The sequence below is a fragment of the Ursus americanus genome, chromosome 21 (genome assembly GCF_024610735.1).
Source record: "Ursus americanus isolate L20-20 chromosome 21, mUrsAme1.1.p, whole genome shotgun sequence".
NCBI classification, from domain to species: Eukaryota; Metazoa; Chordata; class Mammalia; order Carnivora; family Ursidae; genus Ursus; species Ursus americanus.
In genome coordinates, this window is record NC_142147.1 from 47577676 (window position 1) to 47602306 (window position 24631).

The window sequence follows — 24631 nt, forward strand, 5'->3', positions numbered from 1 at the left end:
CATCAGCCATGTCTCCCCCTTGAAGAGCTGAATCTTGAATTCTCATGAGTGAAGACAGCAGTCGGGTCTAGAGATGGCACAAAGGCTGGAGAAGGAGTTTGGGGAAACAGAGGCTGGCAGGGGGTGCTGTGGGGCGGAGGCTGACCCCCACAGAGGTTCAGAGAGACAGCCTGGAGTCCGGAAAGTGGAGGGACAAAGAACTGCACCCCCCTCCCCACCCCACCTTAGCCCCTGGCTGAGCCATTGAATGTGCTTGACTGTGCCTCAGTTTCCTCATCTGCATATAGAAACTCCTATAGCTGGAATGAGGAGGAGACTGGAGAAGCAAAATTCTATTTCGGTGGGGTGGGGAAGGAAGGGGAGCAGACCTTTGGGTGGACTCGCAGGGGAAGCAGATGTCTGGGAAGGCAGCTGGGGGGCTGACAGGGTCTGGATGCACTGAGCTGGCCAAGGGGTTGTCGCAATACTGCCAGGGTCATGTCTGTGCGTCCCTTTCACAACCGTCCCCCCCACCACCCCAGGCTGACACGTGGTGGTGGGGGCACAAGGCCAGCCAACCTCAAGTCTGAGGCCAGGGCCGCCCTCCCCACAGCTGCCAGGGATCACTAGCGGTCAAAGGCAGCCAGAAGAAGGGGGGAAGCATTGGACTCCAGCCCCAGGGGACTGGACGGAAGTGGTGGGAGGAGAGACGGGGGAGGGGGGGGCTTGGTGCCAGGAGGGGCCCGAAGGGGTAAGGGCAGATGGAGTGTTTACCAGGGGGCCCAAAGCTCGCAGAGTGGGAGAGCAGAGGGCAAAGAAGGGCCTGGGGGAATGGATGGAGGCGAGCGGACTGGGATCTTTGCAACTGAGGTTTTGCAGTTCAGACAGGCTGAAAAGACTCCTTTCCCAAAGAAAGATGGGGGGCTGTGGAATGCAGACCCAGAGCTCATTCACAGAGGTCTGGGGTGCTCCCAGATGCAGGGAGGTGGGGGGGGGGGGGCTTGAGGGCTGGTCTGAAAGGGAGACTGGAGGTGGCAAGGAGCTAGGAATGTGGGGGCAGACGGGGTGACCCTAGAGTCGTGGAGGGAGAGCTGCTTGCGCTGGAGAGGCTCGCTAAGAAGGGAGAGGGGCTGGAAAAGGAGGCCTGAGGAGTTACAGGGAATTGATTTACAGAGTTACTGAGTGACTGAGAAACCCCCCACTCCCAGGCCCGGAGAAGGGTGTTCAGCAAAACCCCCCTCCCCCAGAGAAGATGGCCATAGGGAGAGATGAAAGGCAGCCCCCCATGTGGGGAAGGGACCACTGCACGCTGAGACCCACCAAGTCAGGGAGATTGGGAGGTGCAGGTGCAGAAAAGCAAGAGGCTTTAGGCCTAAGGGATACACGGAGGCCCACCTGCCCCACGCACCCCCACCAGCCAGGCGGGGAAGAGGAAAAGGTGGGTGGGCACGGGCGAGGCCGTCTGCCGGAGCTTAATGGGAGGGATTAATCTGCCCCGCCCCCTCCCAGGCCCGATAAACGCCTGGGCCGGGCGGGACCTCCCACCCGTGCTGTCCCGCGACTGATCCAGGTTGGTGCTCAAGGCCCCGGAGGGATGCCTCTCCGAGAGAACTAGAAGGGGGGTGGAAGGAATTCGGGGAGGGAGGAGGGGTGTCACTGATCACTCCCCCGCCCTGCTTCTGCTTCCAGAGTGCCCCTCCGGCCCAGCCATGAGGCTCTTCCTGTCGCTCCCAGTTTTGGTGGCGGTTCTGGCCATGGTTTTGGAAGGTAAAAGTGAGACAGAAGAATCTGGGAGCTTGAGATGTGGAAGCTTGAAGCTGGCCACGGGCCTGGGGTGTGAGCTTCGAGCACCCTTGAGAGCTCTGGGGCCCCTTCTGTGTCCCAGTTTCCTATCTCTCACCCATCACCCCACCCCCAACCCTGCAAGGTGGGTGAGGGCTCTCTTAAGGGACAGTCTGGCGGGTGGCAAATCTGCCGTGGGAAGCCCTAGCAACAGATGATGTATTGACTCGCCCCTCCAGGATTGGCTGTCTTGCTTATACAGCCTGGAAAGGGGAGGAGGAAGGAGGCAGTGCTGAGAGTAAGCTAATTCCCAGCGGCTTGAGCTCCATCTGGTCGCTCTAGTACCCTCTCCCCGCCCCCCCCGGCCCCCCCCCCCCGCCTCCGAGTCTAACACCATGACCTCCAAAAATCACTTTCAAGGATTTCCTTTCCCATCCCTGAAATCTCATCCTAAGGGCTCCCAATACTGAAATTTCTGTACCCCCGCGCATCTTCTGGGCAGGCCCAGCCCCCGCCCAGGCGGCCCCAGAAATCTCCAGCACTTTGGGGAGCATCCCGGATAAGCTGAAGGAGTTTGGTAACACCCTGGAGGACAAGGCCCGGGCAGCCATTGAAAGCATCAAGCAGAGCGACATTCCTGCGAAGACCCGGTTAGGAACCTTCCCAGGGCTTGGGAGGGCTGGGGTAGATCATTAACAGATTGGGGAAACTGAGGCCTGGAGAGGCTGACAGCTTCCCTGTGGTCACAGTTGGCTCACAGGGTGCTCAGATGTGGGGCCCAGGTTCCTGACTCCCATCTAGGCCACACCGTAGAAATGGTCCTGCGTGGTGGTGAAAGACCAAGCTTGGGAGGCAGCCAGACCTGGGTCCACAGGCCAGCGGACTCACTGCTCTTTATGTGATCTTTGTGTGATCTTGGGACTAGATGTGGACAAGCCTTTTTCCTCGTCTGTAAGATGGATGGTTCTGAGGAGAAGCAAACAAGGGTATTTGCATAGTGCCTGGCACATTGTGAATGCTCGATATGCTGTTTAAGCAACATTGACTCCCTTTGGCCACTTAGAGAATCATTCATTCATGAACAAATATTTATTGGGCATCTGCTAAGGGCATCGGGGCTATTCCAATGTGGGGAATAATAGTGATGAAGGAGATAAAGTCCCAGCCCGCAGGGAGCAGATTATAAACCAGTGAATGTCCAGGAGATTAGCCCAGACAGGGCTAAGCACTAAAGACAACAAACAGGGTGGGTGTTAACAACCAGCGCGGGGCTTGAACTCGCGACCCGGAGATCAAGAGGCATGTGCTCTACCAACTGAGCCAGCCAGGCGCCCCTTTTCGTATCTCCATTTAAAGTGTTACTGCTTCGGGGTGCCTGGGTGGCTCAGTCAATTAAGCTTCAGACTCTTGATCTCAGCTCAGGTCTTGATCTTGGGGTCGTGAGTTCGAGCCCCCACGAGGCCTGGCTGTCTTGCTTAAAAAAAAAAAAAAAAGAGAGAGAGAGAGATCTGAGTGATTAGGAAAATCCAGCCAGGCCTAGAAACATGGGAATAATGTTCCCTGTGGAGGGTGAGTGCAAAGACCCTGAGCCAGGAAGATAGGTACATAATCCAGGCCAGAGGGGCAGCCTGGGCAAAGACAAGGAGGCTGGAGAGTGCCCTTGAAGAAGTAGGGGACAGCTAGGCCAGATCAGGCTTATAGCAAGAGATAGCGAGCCTTGAAAGTTGGGCCAGGCGGGAGCGTTCTGACTTCAAAGGGCTCGGATCCCTCTGGGAAAACCAGGCCAGGGCTCCTCCCAGTCCCACAGAGAGGGGAGCCATGCTCTTTCCTGGGGGGAAGGGAAAGGGGAAGATGGGGGAGGCAGGTAAGGGGACAGGATCTCCCCAGAGGGGAGACGAAACACAGTGACGCCTTCCCCATCTCTCCCTGCAGGAACTGGTTTTCTGAGACTTTCAACAAAGTGAAGGAGCAGCTTAAAACTGCCTTCTCCTGAACACCAGGAGAGCCGCCCCGTCCTCTGTGCTGTATGCCGCGGAGGGGGCTCCGAAATTCCCTGCACCGAGGACTTCATGGTGCCCATATCCACCTCACCCTTCAATAAAAACCCTGTAGAGAATTCTGAGTGCTTCTTTTCTTTGCTGTGGGTCAGGGCTCAGGGTGGGACAGGGTGGGTTGGGGAGACAGGTGGAGGAGTCCGACGTATGGAGCATTGTCTCCTTGACCTGTGCCGAGGACTTTGAACTTCATGGTCTCAAAAAAATCCTCACAAGAACCTTGGGAGCGGGGCCCTGTTAATTCTGTGAGGGCATTGAGACCCTGAGATGTGAAGTCACTTGTCAGGACAGGGAGAGCTGCTGGGTCGGACCCCCAGCCTGAGGTGACTGCTCTGCTGTATTCTTCCGTGGCCGGGCTGCCCAAGATGAGGGAGCCGGCTGGTTCATCACCATGCACACAGCAGGTGTTTATCATACTTAAAATGGATAATAGGGAGGGATTTGGGAAGGAGCAAGGGTAGGACCTGGGCTAGAAAGCTTGGATGTCCCCTCCTCCAGGAAGCCCTCCTTAGCCCCCAGGCTGGGTCATCACTGCCAAGTGATGGGTCTGTCTTTCCCACTGGACTGTGAGCCCTAGGAGGACAGGGCCGGGGTCGACATCACCACTGTCCCCAGGCAGAGTCCAGCACAGGACTGGGCGCGATGCAGGAGCTCGGTACTACTGAGTGGAATAATTATCCTCAATAGGAAAAAACACCTAAACATTACTTTTCTTTTTTTAAGGTTTATTTATTTATTTGAGAGAGAGAGCACAGAGGGAGAGGGAGAAGCAGGCTCCCCACTGAGCAGAGAGTCCGATGCGGGGCTCGATCCCAGGACCCGGAGATCACGACCCGAGCTGAAGACAGACAGTCAACCGACACAGCCACCCAGGCGCCCCTAAACATTACATTTTCACAAAACGCCCTGAGGTAGGTGCTGTCACTGCCCCTATTTGACAGAGGAAGAAACTGAGGCACAGAAGTCTTAAGCCACTTATGTGATGTCACACAGCAAAAAATGGGAAGAGCTGAGATTTGTATGTAGGCTGGCGGGTAGGGGTGGGGGGGCGGTTCCAGGGGCCGCATCCTTTCTCCACTTTCCTTGTTCCTGAGTCACCAGCCAGACACGTTGGCTCCAACTACACACACACACACACACACACACACACACACCTGGCCCTGGGCCTCACCTGCATCAACCCCAGCATATTAAAATGCCCCCACATCCCTCATCAGAGAAAACTCAAACAAGCCGTCACACTGCGGTTAGCTAGTTGGCAAAAGGGTATATTCTGTGCCGATTTGTTCAATTACTCATCTTTACTTGACCGTATTTCCAGCATTTTGGAGCCAATTTATTTTTCAAGCACTTTCCTGCGCCCCCCCACCCCCGCCCCAGCTCTCAGGTTGGAGAGGCGCAGAGACAGAGAAGATGGACAGCACGCAGTTCATGGGGTGTGCCCTCCGCTTTTGTGGGTTGTTGGTTTATTTTTTTTTTTTAGATTTTATTTATTTATTTGACAGAAAGAGAGACAGCCAGCGAGAGAGGGAGCACAAGCAGGGGGAGTGGGAGAGGAAGAAGCAGGCTCCCAGCGAAGCAGGGAGCCGGATGTGGGGCTCGATCCTAGGATCCTGGGATCACACCCTGAGCTGAAGGCAGACGCTTAATGACTGAGCCACCCAGGCGCCCCTGCCCTCCACTTTTGAAGAGAGGCTTAAGGCGTACCTGGGTGGCTCAGTCGTTTGGGCGTCTGCCTTCGGCTCAGGTCATGATCCCAGGGTCCTGGCATCGAGTCCTGCATTGGGCTCCTTGCTCAGCGGGGAGCCTGCTTCTCCCTCTGCCTGCCGCTCCCCCGGCTTGCGCGCTCCCTCTCTTTTTTTCTCTCTTACAAATAAATAAATAAAATCTTTTAAAAAGAAAGAAAAAGAAACAGGAGAAGACGCACAGGGTGGTACCACTGACGTAAACTTAGAACACGTGTGGGGCACAGCCCTTATAGGTTTCCTTATACCTCTGTCCGAGGACAGCTCCAAGCTCATGGGAGGGAGGCTCAAGGAGTGAGGGCGGAGAACAAAGGTGGGAAATACATAAATAGAAGCCTCTGTACACAATGCCTCATCCCCCCCCATCAGCCTTCCGAGCTCCTTATGCTCCCTTCCCACTCGGCAGCCAGAGGGATCCTGTTGGAACACAAGTCACAGCACACACACCCTTCCTCTGCTCAGAGCCCTCCCTCCAGCCTCAGAGGAAAACCCGAAGGTGGTATCAGAGTTTACCAGCTCCACACTACCTGGCCTGGTCACCCTTGTGGCCTCTTGCCCTTCCTCATGTGCAACTCCTCAGGCTCCTCGGACACACTGGGCAGACTCCTACCCCAGGGCCTTTGCACCTGCTACTCCCCTGCCTGGAATACTCTTTCACCAGATGTCCAGGTATCTGTCTGGCTTGCTCCTCACCTCCTTGGGGTCTCTGTTCAACACCCGCCTCCCCATTGCGCTCCCCCCACACGGCTCTCCCATCACTCTCCCATCTCTGTATCTGTCTTTCTTTCCAGTATTTGCTATCCTCGAATATATCATATGTCTATTTGCTTACTTGTTTACTGCCTGTGTCTCCCGCTGCTGGGATGTCAAGTTCATGGAGGCTGTCTTGTCTCCTGCAGGGCCCCCAAATGCCCAGAACAGTGCCTGGCACACAGTGAGAGCGTGAGCAATACTTCTGGAATCAGTGCATGAACATTTGCAACCCACGGACCAGCTGACATGTAGACACATGATTCCCATTCATGACACACTCGTGAACTCATTCATTCTCATTTTAAGATTTCCTTTTTACACTTTATATTTAGAGCCAATGCGTTTGTTCTGCTCAGGTTTACAAACACACCTTCAGGACGTCAGAGAGCAAATAGCCCTGATCCAACCAAGAACAAAAACACCCGGAGAGCCCCAGACGTGCATGTAGAAACACTCACACTCGGGAGCGCGTGTGGCACGTTCAGACAGCCCCACCCAAGGCACACACTCCACACAGGGGGCAGGGCGGGGATGGGGGACTCCCCGTGGGCACCTGGTTCAGCGTAGCTGGTCAGGGAGGGCTCCCTAGAGGAGGGGACACGGCACCTGAAACCCAAAAGACAATCCAGAAGTCTTCAGAAAGAACTGGGGAAGAGCGTGACCAGCAACACCACTTTTGTCCCCATGAATGTTCATCTGCAAACTTGATGTGAATGAAAAACTGGATATAACAACGAATGAATGGAGCCCCTTTGGAAAACAGTTTAGCGCTTCCTCCAAGAGTTCAACAGAGCGACCGTTGGGCAGGTTAGGTGTCCACCCAAAAAAACTGCACACAAATTCACACGAAAATGGGCAGTGCACACAGGGACGCCTGGGTGGCTCGGTTGGTTGAGCGTCTGCCTTCAGCTCAGGTCATGATCCCAGGGTCCTGGGTTCGAGCCCCACATCGGGCTCCTTGCTCAGCGGGGAGTCTGCTTCTCCCTCTGCCTCTGCTGCTCCCCCTGCTTGTGCTTGCTCTCACTCTCTTTCCAATAAATAAATAAACTCTTTTTTTTAAAATGCGTATGCACATGTCCATGGCGGTATTGCTCATAACAGCCAAAAAGTGGAAACAGCCCAAGTGCCCAACAACTGACGAACATCCCCCAGTGTGTGTACATGGACCCCATACAGTGAGTATTATTCTGCCATAAAACGGAAGGAAACACTGACACACGGCACAGCATGAACGACCCGCGAAAACCCGATGCTCAGTGAAGAAGGTAGCCGCGAGAGGCCAGGCAGGGCTCGAGTCATGACATCCGGAAGAGGGAAATCCATAGAAACAGAAAGGCAATCCGAGGTGGCCCTGCTGGACCGGGGGAAGAAGGCACAGGGAGTGACCCCGATGGGCTCATGGGTGTGGGGGTTTCTTTTCAGGGTGATGGAAATGTTCTGGAATTAGACGGTGGTGATGGTTGCACAACTTTGCAAATATGCTAAAAAACAACAACAACACACACACACATTGGATTGCCCACTTCAAAAGGGTGAATTTTATGGTATGCGAATATCTCCTTTTTTTGTTTTGCTGGAACTCACAACACTGAGATCAAGAGTCAGATGGGCTTAACCGACTGAGCCAGCCGGGCGCCCCAATATCTCTGTGTCTTAACAATGAAGGGAAGCAGAACTCTCTGGAGACAGCAGAAAGAAGAGATAAAGGAGGGGACATTTCAATCTCTCTTGGGCCCCAGACATTCCTGCCACAACCCAGGGCCGCAGAGGAGGGAGGTGAGGGCCCAGGAGTGTTAGAAGGGAGGTGGATTCCAGGATTCAGGAGTGAGGGAATGGGGTCTGGACTGGGGGAGAGAGATCTTGGTGTCTGGTGGTCTCTCCGACACAGAGCTGCAAACTCAGAGATGCTCCCTGACATCAGACAAGCGCCCTGGGGTCTCAGAGCCCACCCCAACACCCATCCCCCCTCTTGTGACCTCTCTCTCTGCTCCCATCACCCCACCCCCAGCTGGTATTCAGCTGACTCTGAGGTCCTCCCTGAACGACCTTCAGCCTGTTCCCGTCCCCAGGATGGGCAAACATTGCAAACAGTAAACAGCCCACACTGACCTTGGAGCCAGGGCAGGGGTCAGAGACCTCCCCGGGGCCCACCCGGCTGCCGGCCCTGCTCCAACCTCCCTCTTGGCCTCTAGGACCCAGCTGGGGAGCTGCCGCAGGGGTTGTCCTGGCTTGGCTAGGTGTGAGGGAGCCGGGTTCAAATTCACCACTTGGTGGTTGAGGAGCCCTTGGTCAGCGGCCTCACCCCAACAGCGCCAAGCCTCCGTGTTCTCATCTGTAAAACGGAAATGATGAAGATGGCCAGGCCATAGCGCTGTTGTGTTCATTCAATGAGTTAAGGCGCCAAACCACCACTGGCCATGGTGCCTAGTGCAGAGCACATGCTCAGAAAACAGAAGCTTGGGCCCCTGGGTGGCTCAGTCATTAAGCGTCTGCCTTCGGCTCAGGTCATGATCCCAGGGTCCTAGGCTCGAGCCCGGCATATGGCTCCCTGCTCAGCTGGGAATCTGCTTCTCCCTCTCCCTCCCCACTTGCTGGTTCTCTCTCTCTCTCTCTCTCTCACTTGCTCTCTCTCAAGTAAATACATAAAATCTTAAAAAAAAAAAAAAAGAATGAAAGAAAGAAAACACAAGCTTAATAAACAGCCTCTGACCTTGACTTGACCTTGACTGAGCACTTCTGCGGTGTATCCGGCGCTGCTCACGGCAATTTACATAAACAGTCTCCTCTCCTCTCCAGGGCAGCTGGTGCTTGACTCCCGGGCATGGACGAAGAAACAGGCCCAGAGAGGTTAAGCAACTCGCAGCAGGTCACACAGCAGGGCAGACGTAGAGTCAGGCTCTGAACCCCACCCACCTGGCGTCTGCCCACGATGCATGGTGGGCTTTTCTTTTTCTTTTCTCCTATGGTCAAATACATAACACCAAATTTACCATGTTAACCATTTTAGGGGTACCCGTCAGCGACATTACGTACATTGACACTGTTCTGCAACCTTCACCACCATCCACTTCTGGAACTTTCTCGTCATTCCGAACAGAAGCTCTCAGCTTTCATTGTTTTTTCCCCAGCGGTTTCATTTTGCCCATTGTTGTTAGCCGGGAGCTCCGGGGCACATTTGTTGCATACCTACTGTGTGCTGGCGCCCCCGCGGAGGCCCCTGGGGGGAGCAGCTTTCCGCAGGAAGGAAGCTGATGGGTCAGCATGAAACGGTCCAGTAGCTGCCCCGCATCTGGGGGGGGGGCGGCATTCCCAGACCCTCAGGGGATGCCTGAAACCACAGGTAGTGCCAACCCCTCCATCTACTGGTTTTCCCTGTCCGGACACTATGGTAAAGTTTAACTTGTCAATTAGACACAGTAATGATGAGTAAACTAGAACAGTTATAATAATACACTGTAATAAAAGTTCTGTGAGGGGCGCCTGGGTGGCTCAGTCGTTAAGCGTCTTCCTTCGGCTCAGGGCGTGATCCCGGTGCTCTGGGATCGAGCCCCAGATCGGGCTCCCTGTTCCGCTGGGAGCCTGCTTCTTCCTCTCCCACTCCCCCTGCTTGTGTTCCCTCTCTCGCTGGCTGTCTCTCTCTCTCTGTCAAATAAATAAATAAAATCTTTAAATAAATAAATAAATAAATAAATAAATAAATAAATAAATAAATAAATAAATAAAAGTTCTGTGAGTGTGCCCTCTCTCTCTCTCCCTCCCAGAATACCTTGTTGAACTGTACTCACCCCTCTTCATGTGATGATGCGAGATGATAAAATGCCCACGTGACGGGAATGACATAGGTACTGCGACGTGGTATTTGGTGAGTGCTGGCCTGCTGGGGTAGTGTCAGATTATCTGCTTCCAGACCTTAGTTGACCTCGGGTAACCGAAACTGTGGGTAAGGGGAGACTACTAGGGGCACCTGGAGGGCTCAGCCAGTTAGGTGATAACTTTGGCTCAGATGGTGATCGTGGGGTCCTGGGTTCGAGCCCCGGGTTGGGCTCCGTGCTCAGCGGGGAGTCTGCTTGTCCGTCTCCCTCTGTCCCTCCCCCAGCTCATGCTTGCACTCTCTCTCAAATAAATAAATAATTAATAATAATAATAAAAGGTGGGGGTACTTCTGTATGAGTTGCTCAGGTTGTGGCCAAGGTGGGGTTGTCGGATTCACCGCATGAAAATACGGGATCCCAGGGTCCCTGGGTGGCTCAGTTGGTTAAGTGTCTGCCTTCGGCTCAGGTGGTGATCCCAGAGTCCTGTGATCAAGTCCCGCATCAGGCTCCCTGCTCAGCGGGGAGTCTGCTTCTCCTTCTCCCTCTGCCTTCCGCTCCCCCTGCTTGTGTGCTTTCTCTGTCAAATAAATAAAATCTTTTAAAAAAATACAGGATCCTGGTCAGATTTGAATTTCAGATGAATAACAAATAATTTTTAGTATACTTCCCAAATATTGCGTGGGACATACTTATACTAAAAGAAAAACTTATTATTTATCTGAATTCAAATGGGCGTCCTGTGTTTTATCTGCCAGCCCTGCCCTGAGGAATCCAGTCCATGGTCCCCTGGCTGAGCCGTGTGCCCTGGCTCATGGCTGGAACCTCTGGGAGAAAAAGGCTCATTTTCTTTCTGCCTGGTGTTGGGCCTGAGCCTGATATTGACGACTTCCTACTCCGTGCACCTGGAACTTTCTCTCACGGGGCCTCACCCAGCCTTCCCATGGGCTTTGGGAGGCAGGGCCTGCGAGCATCTGCACTTTACAGATGAAAACCCGGAAGCCCAGGGAAGGAGTTGTAATTGTGCGGGTCACCTGGTGAGAGCGTGTCCCAGTGCCCGTGGGATCTTAGAAAGAGAAGAATCATAAACAGCCATGATCTGTGAGCACCACATCACCAGGGTCCTTGCCAAGATGTTTCCTCGTATCATTTCATTCAATCGAAATCCTGCCGGAAGTATGGATTGTGGGCCCATTTTTCAGAGGTGTGAACTGAAGCCAGAGAGCCAGGCCAGTAGGTGAGGTGGAGCCAGGATTTGAACCCCAGTTACGGGAGGAGGAGGCCGGAGAGCCTTCTGTCTTCCCCTGTCAGGCCAGAGCGCTGGGAGGGTAGGAAGGAGGAAGGCCAGCAGGGGCGGGCAAGGCCTCTGCTTGTCACTGTCACCTGGGCCCCTCTCTCTGAAGTCCCTGCCAAGGGGCGTGGGGAGGCAGCCAGGGGAGGGCTCTGCTCGCTCGGTGCAGCCTCCCCCTCCCCCAGCCAGGAGAGCTGAGCACGGAGGAACAGAGGAGGAACGGAGGAACGAGAACCCCCAGAAATGTTGCCTCCTGGACTCAGGCCCCAGGCCCTGCCCTCCCTCTGCTTCTGCATTCTGGTCCTGGCCTGTGTTGTGGGTGAGGAGGAGCGGATGGGCGGCTGCGGGGCCCCTGCAGGGGTGTGGGGTGTAGGGCGTGCAGGTTGGCCGACACGTGGTTATGGAGCTTGGGTGTTTCGTCGTGGAGAGATGGGTGTGCGTTTCTGGGAGAACGTGTCGGTGGTGGCCGCGTGTGAGGTGTGCTCATGGGGCTGGTGCAAATGACCGTGGTCGAGGGTGTGCGTTGGTGTGTGTATTTGCACAAGAACATGACGTTGTGGTAAACGTGTGTCCGTGAACAAGCATATATAGTTTTGTGTGCACAGGTTTTTATGCAAAAGATATGAGTGTGTGGACGCTGTGAGGGTGTCTGTGTGTGTTGGTATGTGAGCCTGTCTGCGTTCTGCACATGCATCTAAAATTTTAACATTCCAGTGTGCCAGGTGCCCTCCCAAGTGCCTCATGCATGGTCACTCTGACTTCTCCCAGTAACCCCGAGGCAGCGCTCTCATTATCCCATTCTACAGAAGGGAACACTGAGTATGGAAGAGGCTCAGTCATTGGCTGAGGCACTCTGAAGGTCATACGGGTGCTTCTGTACATGCACGAACACGTGTGTCCATGTGAAGGCTGGGTTCTGTAGGCAACGCTTTGCCCAGGCGCGTGAGTGCTGGACAGGCAGGCGTGTACGAGGAGGTCAACTGCGATCTGAGGCAGGACCCCAGCCCCCTGGGGGAAACGAACAGCATAGCCCTGCCAACCTCCATCCCTGGGCGTCTTCCTGTGCTCTCCCTCCGCTGCCTGCAGACGTGGTTCAGACAGTGTGGGGGTCACAGGAGACCCAAGGGGGCAGCAAGATCAGGTAGTAAAGGAGGCATCAGGAGGGGGATGGGGTCAAAGAGGTGGGGTTACTGAGGGGGGACACCACAGACAGACAGAGGGGTGACAGGAGGGGCTGTGGGCACAGAGGGTGACAAGAAATTGACTGATGGCTAAAAGGGGGACAAGTGGTCAAAGGGACATACGAGGTGAAAGGCAGCCATGACGGATGTCAAGGGGCTGCCGTTGGGCCACCAGGAGTGACAGCGATGGTGAGCACGGTGGGGAAGGGAGGAGGAAGGATTCTCAGGTCCCAGCCTGCCCATATGGCCCTCTGGTCCCATCTAGCATGCCTGCAAGCTGTGCCCACAGAATCCCCGAGCCCCCAACCGGGGCTAGCGAGTAGTTCTTGGAGCCTGGTGTCCGACAAGGTGAAGACACTGGTGACCAGGACCAGAGAGAAATGGCAGTGGTTCTGGTGAGTGTATGCAGATGTGCTTGGGGGGTGGATTCCCGGGTCTGAGGGAGGAGGGGCTGGGGGTCTGGACTCCTGGGTCTGAGGGAGGAGGGGCTGGGGGTCTGGTCTCCAGGGTCTGAGGGAAGAGGGCTGGGGTTCTGGTCTCCTGGGTCTGAGGGAGGAGGGGCTGGGGGTCTCGTCTCCAGGGTCTGAGGGAGGAGGGGCTGGGGTCTGGACTCCTGGGTCTGAAAGAAGAGGGGCTGGGGGTCTGGACTCCTGGGTTAGAGGGAGAACCTGGGTCAGAGGGAGCAGGGGCAGGGCCGGAACTCTTGGGTTCTGAGTGGTAAGGCTGTGACCTCTGGGTCTGAGAAGAGTGACGGGTAAGAGCTGAGAGCAGGCACTTCTAGCTCTGAAGAGGAGGGGTGAATGGGGCAGCAGAAGTCTTGGGGGTAGCTGGGGTCTCAACCGTCATGTCCCCTCTTCTACAGGGGACCAGAGGCTCTCCAGGGCTTTGTGCAGACCTATTATGATGACCACCTGAAGGACCTGAGTCTCCGCACCCAGGCCTGGCTCCGCAGCTCCAAAGACAGCCTTCTGAACCGGGCCCACAATCTGTGCCCCCGGCTTCTCTGTGGGGATGGGGACCGGAATTAAAGTTTCTGCAGCGTCCGCAATAAAGAAATGCTTCTCTGTGTCCCTGTCCCAGTCCCTTCCCACTGTGGCCACCCCCAGCAGTTAATGACTACAGGAAGTGACACCTGGGGGGGGGACGGTGGGGAGGCCCTGAGGGGACGGAGTCAGGGGGATGACCTCCTTCCCCCAGCCCTGAGACCCACCACTGCAGGCTTCTGGGGGGAAGGAGACATCAGACAGCTGAGTCTGGGATGGAGGGGGAAGGCTGGCGTGCAGAGGAGGTCAGCAGGTCCCCACGGTGACCCCTCATTCAGAGCTCTGACTTTGCTTCCCACGTGAGGGAAACCCCAGACCCCTTTCCTGGTGGGTGGCCAGAACCCCCAACGCCTTCACAGCCCCCACCCAGCCTGTCTCTCTCAGGAGGCAGTTGTCAGAGTAGGGGCTCCCTGGGGCTTGACCCTGGGGACAGTCACTGCCCTCTCTGCCCTGCACCACCCCCTCAGCGGCCCTGTTGGCTTGGACTTTGGCCTAGGGGACAAGGTGGGGGTGGTGGCTGTGGACGGGGAGGTGGACCTCAAGAGCTATAAAGCCTTTCTGTGCCCGCGTGGAGCCCGTGAGGACGGCCTGCCAGAGTCCGGTAAGAGAGGGACCAAGATGGAAATGGGGAAGGGTCAGCGGGGAGGGGGCAAAGATAATATTATGTCAGAAACCTGCAAGAGTCCCAACGTTCAATTCCTCTGTTGGAGGGGTGGAATTTAGAATCCTAGACTGTTTCCCGGGGGTCAGATCTCAGCCTCATCTCCAAATTGCAGATGACAGTGGGCCTGAGCACTGAACTCACTGAGCTGAGCGCTTCTGTCACAGGGGGAGGGGGGAGGGGGGAGGGAGGGGGAAGGGAGGGGAGGGGGGGTGAAGCCAGATGGAAGGCACGCAGAACAGGGCCCAGGGCATCAGAAACGTGCCCACTGAGTCTGTGAGGTGCATCCTCGTACAGGGTCTCAGCAGAAGTGTCGCCCTCTGCCACGCCCTTCCCAGGCCACGCGACACGCCCTCCCCCCTCCACAGTAGTTGTAGCCCTCACCCCACAGCATGCTGTATGTTTCCCTCATTTAATATCGTTGATTGTATTTCTCTCTCACGTGGGCTGTGGAAGGTCAGGGCTGTGCTTGGCACACACGGTTAGGTGCTCAAGAAATGCTTCTTGAGAGAATGAATGGATGTTAGAACAGAGGTGTGAGAATCAGGAGTAGAATCATAAAATGTGAGACAGTGAGGCCCAAGCCAATGCATTGGCAACTGGACTCGGGGGTTGGGAGGAGGCAGGGGAGAGGGGAAGCCCAACCCCCTCCTCTTGAGTTTGGTGGGCTTCGGGGGGACCCCAGGACTAGATGTCACCAATGACCCTGCCCCACAGCCTTCTCAGCATTCCAGGTCTTCTGAAGCCATGGGTGCCCGATACCTTCTGGTTCTGTTTCTTGTCCTCCTGGTATTGGGATGTGGTGAGTGTGTTTGGCAGGGGAGGAGGGGTCTGTGAGGGGGATGAGATGAGCCCCAAGTATCTTCCCAGTCCAATTCTCACCTGACCCTCTCCTGGTCCCCCTCCTTCCCTGCCTCAATGTCCCCTGGGGCAGGCTCCTTGGCTCTCCTAACACACTCTCCCCCTGCAGAGGTCCAGGGGGCCCATGTGCCCCAGCAAGATGAAGCCACCAGCTCCACACTGCTTGGCCAGGTGCAGGAATCACTCTATGGCTACTGGGGGACAGCCAAGTCGGCCGCCCAGGGCCTGTACGAGAAGTCATACCTGAATGGCATGGATGAGAAAATCAGGTATCAACCCGCCCCCACTGGGAACCAGGAGTTCTGGCCCCCAGCCCTGTCCGAACCCTGGATTCTGAGATCCCAGCCCTGTCCTCCCTAGGTATCCAAGAGTTTGGGTTCCAGCTACCTTTTCCCACAGGACACATGATTCTGGGCCCCCAGCCTGTTTCTCCCTTAGACTCGGGGTACTCCCAGCCTCCTCCCTGCTCTGAGCGTCTGTCCTCTCTCTCCAGGGACATGTACAGCAAAAGCACAGCAGCTGTGAGCACTTACACAGGGATTTTCACTGACCAGTTACTTTCTATCCTGAAGGGAGAGCAGTAACAGCTGGGCCCCGACCAGGGGGGAAGGGAGAGTCCAGACCCCACAACCCCTTGGCTCCTCTGACCTACCCCCCACTTCTCAGCAGCTGCCAGCATCCTGCTCCCAACGCCAGTCTGTCTTCTTATAAATAAATTAATTTAAAAAACCATTTATTTTCTTCCATGTGGTTGCTTTTCGAAGACCTCAGGGGCCAAGATGGGGGGACTGATTCAGTCCATCCAATGGTTGTTGAGTGCCCATTGGACGTGCGTAGGCCGAACTTGGTCAGTGGGAATAAAGAGGTGAATAATAATGAATAATCCTAACAACAAAATTAGAGACCGTCCTTCACCAAGGTCTGGCTTTCTCATACGTAAAATGACAAACCATGAACACGGCTAACTTCCAGTGGCCTCTGGCACTACCCACGTCCTCGGAGTATCTTTTAAACGTGCATCACAGTGAGGCATCCCGTGTTAGAGGGAGACTGGTGCCCAGAGGTCACTACTGAGCATAGGAAGTCAGAGCCCAGGTTGTCTGGGACCCAAGAGGCTTGATCTACAAAAGTTGTGCTCTGTGACCATTCCTATACACTGGTCCAACATGTACTTACTGAGACCCTGCTGGGCCCAGGGGACACTGCAGGGAAAAGACAGAGTCCCGCTTTCTGTGGCCCTTCAAAGAGCTATTGATTGGGTCTGGGCCCAATTCCACGCAGCTTTAGTGATTACAGCTGTGTGGTGTGTTTCGTTAGTTAGCTGCTCTCTCCTTATTAGCAACAGTGGTAACATCTTCTGAGCTCCCTTTCAAGATCAGGAGCTCTGTTCCGTCTGGAGGCCACAAACAGAGCCGCTGGGGGGGTGGGAGGGGGGGGAGGCTGAGGATGAGCAAGACGACCAAGGGAGAAGATGACTTCAGACAGCAGTTTGTGCAATGAAGAAAAGAAGAAGTGAAGAGATCAAGGCCTGGTGCAATCCCCTTGGACAGGGAACAGGGCCCCCTAGAAAACCTGGCTGGGCTGGTCCCAGGGGATGCACCACAGTGCAGTGTGGTTGGGGCTGTTGTTGCTGGAAAGTGGGGGCGGGGAGGGGGGTACTGGCTTGGTCTCCTATTGGCATCGGCAGCGCAGGATGGTTGGTGGTTGGGAAATGGCTATGCGGGTAGTGGGGAATTGCAGGCAAAAAGCACAGGGTGTGCAAGTAGGAGCAGAGGCGGCACAGTCAGAGAGAACAGTGCTGGGGCCCCCAGGTAGAGGGCTGGGGGCCTGGACTTCCGGGTCCCAGGGATGGGGCTGTTGGCTTCTGAGGATCCAGGGCCTGTGTTTCTCCTACTCTGCTTGGCATTAACCTCCAGCCGGCCTCTCAGCGCTCTTGGGGCAGCTTTCCCAGGTCTTGAGGATGGGCAGCTGGGAGTCTAGTAGAAAACAGGGGCCTTGGGGAGGGGCTGTGGGAAATGCCCCCAAGTCCCCAGGGCCTGGGAAGAGCTGAGGCTGCCAAACCCAGGGGGTGATGGGGAGGGGGGACCCTAGAGGAACAATCCCAGCTCTGTCCACTTGTTTCCCACGGACTCAAGCCAAACCAAACCACTGCCCAGGCCAGTTCGGCTTCCAACCAATCCTGGTGCCCTTCCCGGATTCCTCCTTCCTTTCTCAGGCCTCCACCCCAGTCCCACTCCCCCTAGGACCCCAGAGTCCAGGCCCCTGGACGCCTCTTCCCCCAGAACTCGGGAGTCTAGGACCCCAGACTTCCTCTTCCTCGGACTCAAGAGTCTGGACCCCCAAGCCTTTTCCCTCAGGACCCGAAAGTGTAGGGCTCCAGTCCTTTTCTCCCTTAGAAGCTGCAATCGCAGCCTCTGGTTGGTGTTGGGCGTCCCCTAGTGGACGACAGAGTGGCTGCGGGCTGTGATTCACTGAGCAGTTAGTAGAAATGGAAGAACTTATTTGGTCACTCAACAGACATGGGGAAGGGCTTCAGAGGGAGCCTAAGGTCCCAGCCTAGCTGAGAGACCCTCGTGCTCCAACAGATCAGGACTCTGTGGTTTATGAGAGAGGAGGGCAGACCGGGGCAATTTGTATCTAGAGTTGAAAGCAGAGATGGGGTTACAGTGACGCTGCAGATTACGTTTCTAAAGCCCCTCAAATTTTTAAAAAAAGATTTTATTTATTTATTGGACAGAGAGAGACACAGCAAGAGAGGGAACACCAGCAGGAGGAATGGGAGAGGAAGAAGCAGGCTCCCCCCTGAGCAGGGAGCCCAATGTGGGGCTCCGTCCGAGGACCCTGGGATCATGATCTGAGCCGAAGGCAGACGCTTAACGACTGAGCCACCCAGGCACCCCTCTAAAGCCCCTCACTTGCCTGGGCTTTCTGTGGTCCTCTATTTAGGCTTGTGCATATAATTTTGTACTTTTTTAAAAAAGAGGCCCACAAATCTCAATCTGCCTCTTGTCTGGTGGACTTCAATCAATACGTTCATTTCATCCCTAGACTTAACAACTGGGCCTAAAATTTCCTTTTTTTTAAAAATTCCTATGTATTTATTTGAGAGCGAAGAGTGAGCACAACCTAGGGGAGGAAGGGGCAGAAGGGCAGGAAACCCGAGAAGGGGCTCGATCTCAAGACCCTGGGATCATGATCTGAGCAGAAGGCAGACGCTTAACCGATTGAGCCACCCAGGCACCCCTTGGGCATACAATTTCACAGACTTGTTCTTGCTTGCCTTAACTATCTGTGAGTGAAGTGGACTGGGAAAAACATTCTCTAAGGTAATTTCTTGCCCTTGTGTTGGTCCTCAGAGGTAGGTCATCGACCTTCCACTTAGCAATCATCTCCTGGGGCAGTGCTGGAGGCAGGGCAGGGAGCATGACTAACCCTCGGTTCCCCGCCCAGGGCAAGACATACCACACCCATCCCTGACAGTGATGACATAAAGTGGGCAGGGATGGGGTTGGGGAGCCCAGGGAACCGGGAAGACTGGGAGGCGGCGCTTGCACAGCCTGGGGTCCTGGGAGGGTTTCCTGGAGGACGTGATATTACTACTCAACTGGGACCGAGAGATAGGTGGAGGAAGTAGATAGTAAAATGAGAAATAAATACTTGGAGAATCCCATTGCAAAGCCTGCTCTCCCTTTCGGGTAATCTGTAAGGTCCATAATAACAATGCAAGATATTGATCGCTTGCTAAGAGTGAGGTGGGGTTGGGTGGGTAGGTGCTTCACATTCGTGATCTCACCAGGTCTTTCCAAAACCCCCGCGGTACACAAGCAGGACGGAAATTCTTCGTTTATAAAAAGAGGAAGAGACTGAGCCCCAAAGAGGTATGTCACTTGTCCGGGATCATTTAGAAGGTCAGTAGCACAACCAGAGTTTAAACCAGGTCACACCTCCACTCAACTCATAGATAAGGCTTAGTAGCCGGTCACAGACTTTTTTCTGATCCTCCACACCACCCTCCCCAGGCCAGGGGTCTCGCAACACGTGTCCAGGCTTGGATCTGTACAAAGATACATAGCTTAAAAAAAAAAAAAAGATGACGTTCTTAGAACCCTTGAAGCAGAGTCCAGAGTTGCGAAATTCGCTAGGAAGCAAAGATCACCCCGGAACGCGCGTGCGGGCTAAACTAAGTGGCCCGAAGGCCTGGGGAGGGGCTGGCTGGCGGCTGTGAGAACCCTGATACAGTAATTCCGAGTGCACGGGAAAATTCTTAACCTAAGGGGACTTGAAAGAAAGGTTTGCTTTAGGAAGAGGGATCTGAAGGCGACGGGACCGACAAAAGGCCCGCCCTCTAAGTCCTGGGTACGGTGGCCACGGAGGTTCATGCAACACTGGGGGATCATTTTGAGGCGTTACGGTGGCCGGGAAAGCTCAAGAAACACGAAAACGGAAAGGCCTCGAAGAATCGGCCAGGCGAGCAGGATGGCCTACAAGCTCACATAAATGGAAGAGGCGGTCTTACTCGAGAAAGCAAAGGGAGTGGAGCCTGTGGGAAGCTCCTAGGCTGGCCGAGAAAATCCGGGAGTTCAAAGCAGAGAGAACGTCTACTAGATGAAAACAAGCGTGTGGCAGAGAGGACGCGGAGTACGGTGGCCGGGCTGGTTCGTTCTTAGCCGGAAGCGGCTCTCTCGAGAGGCGTGGCTTAAGCGCTCTTGCCGGATACGGTAGCTGGCGGGTCGGGCTAAGTGTGAAATCTCGCGCGATCGCGCTGGCCCCGTCGGGGACGGGGCGGGGCTGGCGGCGGGGGCGGGGACCCGGAGCGGGAAGATGGCGGCGGCGCAGGAGGCGGACGGGGCCGGCAGCGCCGTGGTTGCGGCCGGGGGAGGCGGCTCCGGTCAGGTACGGAGGCCGAGAGGGGCCTGAGGGGTTCTTCCCCACCCGGGGGGCCTCCCACGGGGCGTGTCCTGCCCCTTCTCGCGGAATCCGGTGCACTGGGGGCTCCTTGCCCAGAGGGACCTTGAGTACCGGGCCCAGGCGGGGCCGGGAGCCCTGGAGGCCGGACAGTGCGGGGAGCGGGGCTCTGTTGCACGCCGGGTCCCCTGCACGCTCGCGCTGGGCGGCCACCAGGCTCTTTGCTCGAGCCGGGAGACAGTGGCGCGGAGGGGCGCAGACTTACACCCAAGCGCCCTGCTTCTCGACTCTGCGATTCCAGGCTCCAAGACCGTTCCTAAAGTGGACTGGCGTTTAGGGTCTCCCTTGCAGTGTCTGGGATGTGGGCAATGATTGATTAATTGGGCGTTTTCTAGCTCTGGGGAAGTCAGGTAATCATCGTGGGTAAGGGCACGGGCTGTGGAGGCCGACAGACCCACTTTACAGACGGAAATCCCAGGAAGAATGAGACTAAGGCGCTTACAGAAGGTCACCCAGGTTGGGTTTGGGATTCATTCCATGTAGAAGTGACCAGACATTGCCTGCCCAGGGGGGTCAGGACTGGGATGTGTGTGCTTTCAGCATAAACTAATCCTACCGGGGAGTTAGCCCAGGTGCTGATCACTTCTGATCCATTGCTGCCTCAACTAAACCAAAGCTACAGAACATACTAGTTCAGTCATCCATCCTTCAGGCGTTTCGGGAATGGATGGAGTGACAGCAAGGTGCTGTCGACCCACCCACTGGGATGTCACTGACATGTGGGAGGCAGCACAGGGGAGAGGAGTGCAGGTTGAGAGGGAAGAATGAAGCTGACTTTCTATGTGACCTTGGACAAGTTCCTTGCCTTCTTTGGGCTTCAGTTCTCAAGTGGTAAGTGGAGGGGTTGGACAGGATGGCCAACCATGGGATGGGTCACCGAGATGGTTCCAGCCATGTCCCTGCCATCAGTGGAGTGGAAGAGAAGACTGACAAGTAGAGAATTATAATCCTGAATGACTAGGGTGGTGACAACCGTCTGTTACAGAGACTGAGGGAGCCCAGACGAGGGGCAAATAATATCACCTGGGAAGGACACCAGGATGAGATTTGTGTGATAGAGCCCAATGTGCTTGGTCCGGCATCTGTAACCAGGGCCTGGTGTGGGGGTGGCCTCAGGAAATACTTGTTGAGTTAGCTCTAGAGTAAAGACTCAGACACGTGTCATCAGGGGCTTCCTGGTCCCGCTGAAGGAAGGTCTTTTCCCCCCTCTGAGTTTTTGTCAATTAAAGGGGGCGGGGGGGGAGTGGATCAGAGAGACTAGGGTTCAGATTGCCCCCATTGCCAGGCTTCCAGGGACCCCCTGATTTTCTCTTGTCCCACCTGTGCTTAAAACCTTTCAAGACTTACACCTTTGTCTTCAGGGTAAAGTACAAATTCTTCAAGGCCTTGCATGATCTGAATTTTCTTCAGACTAGACTAGGATTTCTCAGCCTCAGCATTATTGACATTTTGGGTTGGTTAATTCTCTGTCGTGGGGGGCTGTCCCGTGCATTGTAGAATGTTCAGCGGCATCCCTGGCCTCTACACACTAGATGTCAGCACATATACCCCTTTCCAGTTGTGGCAGTCAGAAATGTCCCAAACATTGTCAAATGTCCCCTGGTGGGGCCCAGGGGGGGCAAAATCAGCCTTGCTTGAGAACCACTGGGTGAGAGGAGTGTCGGCCACTGTGAGGCTCTTTTATTTCCAGCAGTGTGTCTTGCTTTCTCTTTATTGCCTTTGCACATACTTCTCCCTTCTTTACCTGGTTGGTCCTTACTAGTTCTGTACGTCTCAGATGTCCCTTCTTCTAGGAAGCCTTCTCTGACCCTCTCCGATGGGGTCAGGGCTCCCACGGCCCCCTGGGCTCGCCTGTCCCAGCCCTGCCCGCTCTGGGTTATACCATCTGCCTGTCTCCTCTGCTGGACTGAGAGCCACTGGAGGACAGAACCAGGACTGTCGCGGTCAACAGTGTGTCCCCTGCACTGCCCAGCTTGGGACCAGGGACAGGGCAGGTGCCCAGTGTTTGTGGAATCAATAGATGTCGAGGCAGAGGCTGGGCCGGGCCGGGCTGGAATTCCTATGGTGGATCAAGGCAGTCGGTGATGATGTGCTGGAGAGCCTGTCTTCACGCTCCCAGCCCAGCCTCATTGTCTCAGCTGCTTCTGGGCCCCTTAGCCAGTGGTTCTGTGGATTGCATGTGAGATTGGACATGTGGGTCCCAGAGGAGGAACTGTGTCTTAGTCACTACTGTGTCCATAGCCACCATGCCCTCCCCGGGCCTGTGGGGCCTAGCGCAGAGTGGGTGGACCCTCCGCATCTCATGCCCCTGACAGCCTGCTTCTCCAGCCAGGGGGTCAGGCCCTCAGCCCTGCCCTTCATTCCTTCAGCTCATGTATACTGAGTCCCCACTCCGTGCGAGGCCCCAGGCTCATGCTGGGGCTACAGCTGTGAACAGAACAGTCCCTGCCCTCTTGGAGCTCATGTTCTATTTAAGGGCTGGGTGGTAGGGATAGAAGAATGGACAGGAAAACAGTAAGATGAAAAAAGAAATATATATAGCGGGTCAGATGGTGATAAGTGCCGTGGGCAGAGTAAAGCTGGGGAAGGGGATAGAAAGTGAGGGGTGGCTAAGAGGGTTGCAGTTTAAACAAGGTAGTCTGGGAAGGCCTCTCTGAGGAGGTGACTTTTTTTTTTTTTTTTTAAGATTTATTTATTTAAGAGAGAGCAAGAGCTAGCGTGGGACAGGGCAGAGAGGGGAAGAGAGAAACTTAAGCAGGCTCTGCTCAGCACAGAGCTCACGTGGGGCTCGATCCCGCAACCCTGAGATCATGACCTGAGCTGAGACCAAGAGTCAGTGACTTAGCTGATGCATCACCCAGGGGCCCCTGAGGAGGTGACATTTAAATAAAGACTTGAAGGAGAGGAAGGAGGGAGAGATGCACACATGGAGGGGTGGGAACCTCTCAGAAGATAAAGGGAACAGTCAGTGCAAAGGCCCTACGGCGACAGATGCCTGGCTGTATGAAGGAACAGTGAAGAGGCCATGTGGCTGAAGCCAGTGAATGAGGGGAGACGGTGAGAGTGGAGAGGCAGGGAGGGGGCCCGATCAGGCCAAGACTTGGGGGTCAACGTGAAGATTTTGCCTTTACTCCAAAGGAAGTAGAAGCCACAGAAGAGTTACCTTTTTTTGGAAGTATAATAGATAACACAGTGTTCACCTGCTGTCAGTATGGAGTTCAGCGGCGTTCAGTGCTGTGGCGCAGTTCAGCCATGGCCACCATCCGGTCCCTATCGCCTCAGAACCTTCCCGTTCCCTTTTGTAGCCACTCTGCCCCCAGCAGGCCTCCTTCTTATGACTGAGTAGCAATCCATTGTATGGATACTACCCCGTTCATTCATCGAGGGGCATGGGGTTGTTTCTGGCTATTACAGATAATGCCCCGGTGAGCATTTGCACGTAAGCCTTTGCATGTCTGTACGTTCTCCTTTCTGTTGGGTAGAGACCTAGGAGCAGGGCTGCTGGTTTGTGTGGCAGGTGCACATTTCACTTTTTATTTTTATTTGTTTAAAAACATTTTTTTTAAGATTATTTATTTATTTGAGAGAGAGAGAGCGCTTGCGTTAGAGAGCAAGAGCAGGGGGAGGGGTAGACGGAGAAGCGGTTTCCCTGCTGAGCGAGGAACCTGACGTGGGGCTCGGTCCTGGGATCCTGGGATCCTGGGATCATGACCTGAGCTGAAGGCAGATGCTTAGCCGACTGAGCCACCCAGGCGCCCCACACATTTCGCTTTTTGATTCTCTGCTGTATTTTTCAAAGCCGCGGCTCCATTTGCCCACCAGTAGGACACAGCGGGTCCGGCTTCTGCACACCCTCGCCAACACTTGTGATTGTCCATCACTTTGACTGTGGCCAGCACGGTGAAGTGGCTTCTCATTGCGGTTTCCATTTACGTTTCTGTGGGAGGGTTTCCAGCCAGCTTGTCCCCCAGTGTGGGTAAGAGAACAGACCTCGGGGTCAACCAGACATGGGTTCAAATCCCAGCCTGGCCTTAGCTTCTTTTTCTTGACGGGAATCAGCTCGGACCTGCTGGAAACCCTTACTTGGCCCCCAGTGCTCCCAGGAGCAAGGCCAGCCCTGCATGAGGGGGCCCTGTGCCTGTCTCTGACCTTGCCTGCCCCCCCAGCCAACCACTTCCCTGAACTTGTCCCTCTCCCAGCATGCCCTTCACCCAAATGTCAAAAATAGCTCCTCAGGCAGGCCTCTGACTACCTAATCCAAACCCGGTGCCCACCCTAGTAGCCATCATCTGCCCCTGCTTCTTTCCTCCAGAGCACTTTTCCTGTTTACCAGTTTGAATGATCCTGTTGAGTGTTCGTGGGTGTGTTTCCCTCTGGACCCTGAGCTCCAGGAGGACACAGCCCAGAGCTGTCTGGTCACTGCCTAGCACGGAGCCTAGCGCACAGTAGGTGCTCAGGAAATACTTTTTTCAACACACGAAGGGAATATTTTCTGTCTATAACACAC

General features: G+C 55.1%; 4 protein-coding genes across 4 annotated transcripts in view; all 4 read left to right on the forward strand.

Annotated features, from left to right (window-relative positions):
• The first annotated feature begins 772 nt into the window (after positions 1-772).
• On the forward strand, positions 773-3877 carry APOC1 (apolipoprotein C1). Its single transcript, XM_045786376.2, has 5 exons — positions 773-937; positions 1489-1549; positions 1669-1746; positions 2264-2411; positions 3694-3877. Exons 3-5 carry the CDS (start codon positions 1689-1691, stop codon positions 3752-3754), a joined length of 267 nt encoding a protein of 88 aa, XP_045642332.1. The 5' UTR covers positions 773-937; positions 1489-1549; positions 1669-1688; the 3' UTR covers positions 3755-3877.
• Positions 3878-11506: 7629 nt separating this feature from the next.
• Positions 11507-13662, forward strand: APOC4 (apolipoprotein C4). Its single transcript, XM_045786363.2, has 3 exons — positions 11507-11732; positions 12860-12989; positions 13457-13662. The coding sequence occupies exons 1-3, from the start codon at positions 11657-11659 to the stop codon at positions 13620-13622; spliced, it is 372 nt and encodes a 123-aa protein (XP_045642319.1). The 5' UTR covers positions 11507-11656; the 3' UTR covers positions 13623-13662.
• Positions 13663-14139: 477 nt separating this feature from the next.
• APOC2 (apolipoprotein C2) lies at positions 14140-15891 on the forward strand. Its single transcript, XM_045786353.2, has 4 exons — positions 14140-14238; positions 15016-15100; positions 15269-15428; positions 15653-15891. Exons 2-4 carry the CDS (start codon positions 15046-15048, stop codon positions 15741-15743), a joined length of 306 nt encoding a protein of 101 aa, XP_045642309.1. The 5' UTR covers positions 14140-14238; positions 15016-15045; the 3' UTR covers positions 15744-15891.
• A 4034-nt stretch (positions 15892-19925) lies between these two features.
• The window catches only part of CLPTM1 (CLPTM1 regulator of GABA type A receptor forward trafficking), a 28412-nt gene continuing 23706 nt past the window's right edge, over positions 19926-24631 (forward strand). Inside the window, exon 1 of the mRNA XM_045812603.2 lies at positions 19926-20052. Coding sequence (XP_045668559.2) covers positions 19981-20052 — 72 coding nt within the window. The 5' untranslated portion in view covers positions 19926-19980. The remainder of the gene's footprint in view (positions 20053-24631) is intronic.